The following is a 4,582-nucleotide window of genomic DNA, read 5'->3' as shown; positions in this document are numbered from 1 at the left end:
GAAGAGAAATGGACAGGAGAGGAAGATAAGACAGGCAAATGAATATGAAAAGATCCGAAACGATGAGAAATGGCTCGGGGAGGAATGGAAGCTGGAGAGACGCCAAGAAAAACGAAGATGACAATTAACCAAGAACATACAAATGTTAGAAAAAGAGTAAAGAAGAGAACAGGAGAAAGACGAGGAGATGGGGAGAAGTGCATGTAGAAATGAGAAATATCTACGGAAGGAAGAGAAAATACACACAGAGGAAGGGGAATACTTGGCAACTGTTGAGGAAGAGATGGAACAAAAATAATGATCGATCAAAGGGAAACAAGAAGTGGGTAATAAATGGGCAAAGGAAAATAACAAGAATGAGATGACGACACGAGAGAGAGAGAGAGAGAGAGAGAGAGAGAGAGAGAGAGAGAGAGAGAGAGAGAGAGAGAGAGAGAGAGAGAGAGATAGTGAGACCAGTCTCATGGAAGCTGAATGCATCAGCGACAAAAACACAAGCAGCACCCGAGGAACAAAAACCTTGAGACAGACGGGGACGCGGAATCCTAGACGCCTGAAGACAGAGATGCTCAAGACAGACAGAGAGACAGACAAGCAAGTACCTACCTTGTTTGCAGGCATCGCCACGTCCCTGATGGAGAGTGATGCCCTCCGATCCTTCACAGAATGAAGGATCCTCGGTGTCTTCCTCCTCACTGGGGTTGTTCTGCGTTCTCTGTTCTGTTCTTCCAGTTCTTCTCCCGAAGGCTGTCGAACTGAAGGAGAACACAATTTTCTGTAATACCTTCTGGATCTTCTGAGTGACGATGTCACACTATGTTCTGATTCTTCACAATGAACCTATGTTAACGGAGGCTCTGTAGATACAAAGTCACACTAAGCCTTTGTTAACTAAGGTACGTCGCCGATAACCGTTCATTTAATCTAGATACTCTTTCTCCCGCACCTCTAACTTGGATCAACCTAATCCCGATCTTAAACGCGGTTAACCGCTAAATCCACCTCTATGGTTTCGACACTGTACGAAAAAGGGCTCTGTCGTTGATGGTCGCCGGTGTGGTTGACAAAGCACCCTGTCTTCCTCTTGTCATTTCTCGTTAAACTCTTATCTTATCCTGTGGGAGGAAGGCGTAGGGGATGGGGGGGGAGGCAGCTGGGAGGGGGGAGGGGGGACCACAATGGTCTCAGCAACTTGACTTCTTCCTTGTACTGTTCAATACCTTCACTCGAAAACCGTAATACATCAAGACCGCAATGTTTTCAGTACCGCAAAATACATTACAGTGTTCTTTGATATAAACACACTATTTTCTTTCCTATATTAAAAAAAAATAACAGAAAATAGTAACTGTGGAGGAGAACTTAACGCGTTACGGAAACAATTTTCACCGTTTAATATAAAACTCTTCACAAAATGCTGGGGAACTGTCCATTTGATGCAGAGGAAGTTCTTGCGTGTTTTGCGAAGACCTCGGGGTCCTGATGGAGTAAAGTTTCACCTTTCTACGTGTTGATCTTCACTTTAATCCTTCCTCTTCCACCACAATCATGTTAGGTCAGATATTTATTTCCTGAATCAAATAAACACACCACTTTTATCTTTCAAACACTGATAATAGGTCATTCTGTTGTTCTCTGAATTTTGTGTATATACTCACTATAAATCAGAAGAACAATGCCACACAAAACTGTCCCTGACCACAATATATATATCTTTTAAACGTTACATATCTAAATTTGAATTTGAATTTCAATCCATGCGACCGTTAACGGCAGGGCGTCGTGTACACATATCCGACCGTTTTGAATTCGTTTAGCTGTTTACTCGCTGCGTAGATCAGAGTCCTCCGGATCGATCACGGAGGCAACTACCTCGGTATTTGCAACCTGTTGATAGATACAAGTCTCCGTCATTCAAAGACTTGTTCTGTTACACACACACACGATATTTTTCAAATAGATATATAAAGACAATTTGTGTGACACTGGAGGAAGGTGAAGGAAGGAGTGGGAGATGGCCTGTGGACTGTGCATTATTAAAGAGATGATGATATTATCATGAGCATAGACAAACCATTTGATATCTTCACTAGCAGGGAGAAGGATGGGGGTGAGATGGAGGAAGGGATGAGGGGAGGGGTTGAAGGAGGAAGGGAGGAAGGGAAGGAGGGAGGGAAGGAGGAAGTGAGGTTATCATGGAAGAGTAGGAGTACAAAATGGAGGAGGAGGTGGAGTAGGAGGAGGAGGAGGAGGAGAAGGAGGAGGAGGAGGAGGAGGGCGTTTGGGGAGAAAGAAGAAGAAAAAAAGGAAGGAGAAGAAGGAGGAAGAGGAGGAGGAAGAGGAGGAGGAGGAGAAACAGAACGAGAGCGGGTGAGACGGGTAACAAAAAGGAAGAAAACGAGAAGGAGGAAAAGGAACAGGGAGTGAGTAAGGAGGAAGAAAAATAGAAGAAGAAATTGGAGAATGAAGGCGCGAGTGAATGGGGAAGAGATAAGAGGGGTTGGAACGGGAGGAGGACTAAGAGGATGAGTAAAGATTTGTGAATCTTTATGGGAGGTAGAGAGGAAAGAAATGAAAAACAGAAGAAAAAAATGACTAACATAAATCGGAAAAATTTTCAGGTAAAACAAACAAAAAGTCACTGAGAGAGTAAGGAGAGAGAGGGAGAGAGAGAGAGAGAGAGAGAGAGAGAGAGAGAGAGAGAGAGAGAGAGAGAGAGAGAGAGAGAGAGAGAGAGAGAGAGAGAGAATCTCAGTCAGAGTAAGACAAGGGATTCAGCAAAAAGCGAAGATCACGGAAGGGTGGAAAGAAGAAACGGTAGGAAATGAAGAGGAGACGAGGTGAGAGAGAGAGAGAGAGAGAGAGAGAGAGAGAGAGAGAGAGAGAGAGAGAGAGAGAGAGAGAGAGAGAGAGAGAGAGAGAGAGAGAGAGAGAGAGAGAGAGAGAGAGAGAGAGAGAGAGAGAAAATGAAGAGGAAACTAGATCTCAAAATTTAACCTGAAAAAAAAATGAAAAATTCTAGAAGACAGAAGAAGCCATGGCAGAGATGATGAAGGTTCATCGAGCAACTTTTTTTTTATGACAAAAAAAAAAGCAGAGAAGATTAGCTAAAACAAAAACAAAAAATGAAAGAATTTCAAACAAGACTGAACTCTGACTACTGTAAAAGCTTGAAGAACGTGGGAGGAAGGATGAGGAGGCATAGCCCTTAGCTACGTGTCATTTTTTTTTTTTTTTTTTACCATGGCTTACACCAAACATATTTCCTTCAGCTAAATGTTGACTAACACAAGTTCTATTTCCTAGCAAACCTTATCAAAATTACAATCTAAAACATTTTAAACCACAAGCAATACGAGCCTCAGAAGAAAAACAGCTTTATGGCAATAGCTGCAAGCGATGTTGCCACAAAGTGGGTCTTACATTTCTCAAGCCTATCGCATAAGCGTTTGACAGATTTCCCCTCTTCGTTTGCTTCTATTCGGTACTCAAGGATAGAAGCGCTGGATTCAAAGGAGTTATGTGCTGCGAATAAGAAGAAGAGAGAAAAGAGAAATATCGTATGAAGGAAAGAAGAGGAAAGAGAGAAAAACTGCAAAGAAAAGAGAGCGAGGGAACAAATAAAAGGAGAAAAGAAACAGGGAGAAAACGAAGAAGAGGAGAAAAAAGAGTGACAACATGAAGGCCAGGATAAAAGAGCGAATATACGAAGAGAGAACAAGCGCAAGAGTACGAGGAGGAAAAGAGAAAAGAGAGTAAGTGTACTTACACGCTCTCTTTCCCTCCCTCCCTCCCCCTCCCTCTCTCTCTCTCTCTTTGTCCTCTAGGAACACAACCCTTTATGTCCTTATCACAAAGTCGCAAAAGAATAATTAACTCAACAAATCCTACTTAAACGTATGAATAATCATCATTTTATATTAAATTCCCGGAAAAAAAAGAGAGGAGGTGCAAAAAAGATAATTGTATTATAAATAAAACTCTACCTGTTACTCTGCACAACATTTCTCAGAATTATTTTGATAAAAAGTGCTCAATTTTATGCAGAAGAGTAAAACTAGTCACAACCTCAAATAAAACGAAACTTTCTTATGTTTGCCTATTGTACTCTTACAGATGTTTACTTATTGTGAACAAACACAAAGTCTATTCACAATATCGTAAAAAAAAAATTGCTTTGCTAGCATGTTCCTGTGTACTAAGCAAAGTTGATTGTACGAAACGACAACAAGGCTTGTTGTCGATGTGTACCTTGAAAGTACATGGAATCACCACAGCCCTGCGTCTGCGTGATTCACCATAGTGTTGGATCACGTGTTGGACTCGTGATCGACAGCTATTTCCCTCCCGGCGGAGACCTCAGAGCTCATGTGTGTGTATGTGTGTGTGTGTGTGTGTGTGTGTGTGTGTGTGTGTGTGTGTGTGTGTGTGTGTGTGTGTGTGTGTGTGTGTGTGTGTGTGTGTGTGTGTGTGTGTGTGTACATATATTTAGTCACGTGAGTGATATGAATGACGATCGCTGTCTAAATTTCCACTGAATGAAATAAAAATGAATCATTTAACTGAATGAAATATACTTGTA

At 41.8% G+C, this 4,582-nt stretch overlaps 1 protein-coding gene across 1 annotated transcript in view; it reads right to left on the bottom strand.

Moving 5' to 3' along the window:
• Window positions 1-612: 612 nt before the first annotated feature.
• LOC143032238 (uncharacterized) overlaps window positions 613-4,582 on the bottom strand; it is a 59,128-nt gene continuing 55,158 nt past the window's right edge. Inside the window, exons 3-4 of the mRNA XM_076196707.1 lie at window positions 1,873-1,887; window positions 613-1,316 (exon numbers count right to left, since the gene is read on the bottom strand). Of these exons, the coding sequence (XP_076052822.1) occupies window positions 1,244-1,316; window positions 1,873-1,887 (88 nt within the window). The 3' untranslated portion in view covers window positions 613-1,243. The remainder of the gene's footprint in view (window positions 1,317-1,872; window positions 1,888-4,582) is intronic.

This window comes from Oratosquilla oratoria, chromosome 13 (genome assembly GCF_046742065.1).
Source record: "Oratosquilla oratoria isolate Oo_2021 chromosome 13, ASM4674206v1, whole genome shotgun sequence".
Taxonomy (NCBI): Eukaryota; Metazoa; Arthropoda; class Malacostraca; order Stomatopoda; family Squillidae; genus Oratosquilla; species Oratosquilla oratoria.
The sequence above is the reverse complement of the archived record's forward strand: the minus strand, read 5'-3'. Positions and strand labels throughout refer to the sequence as shown.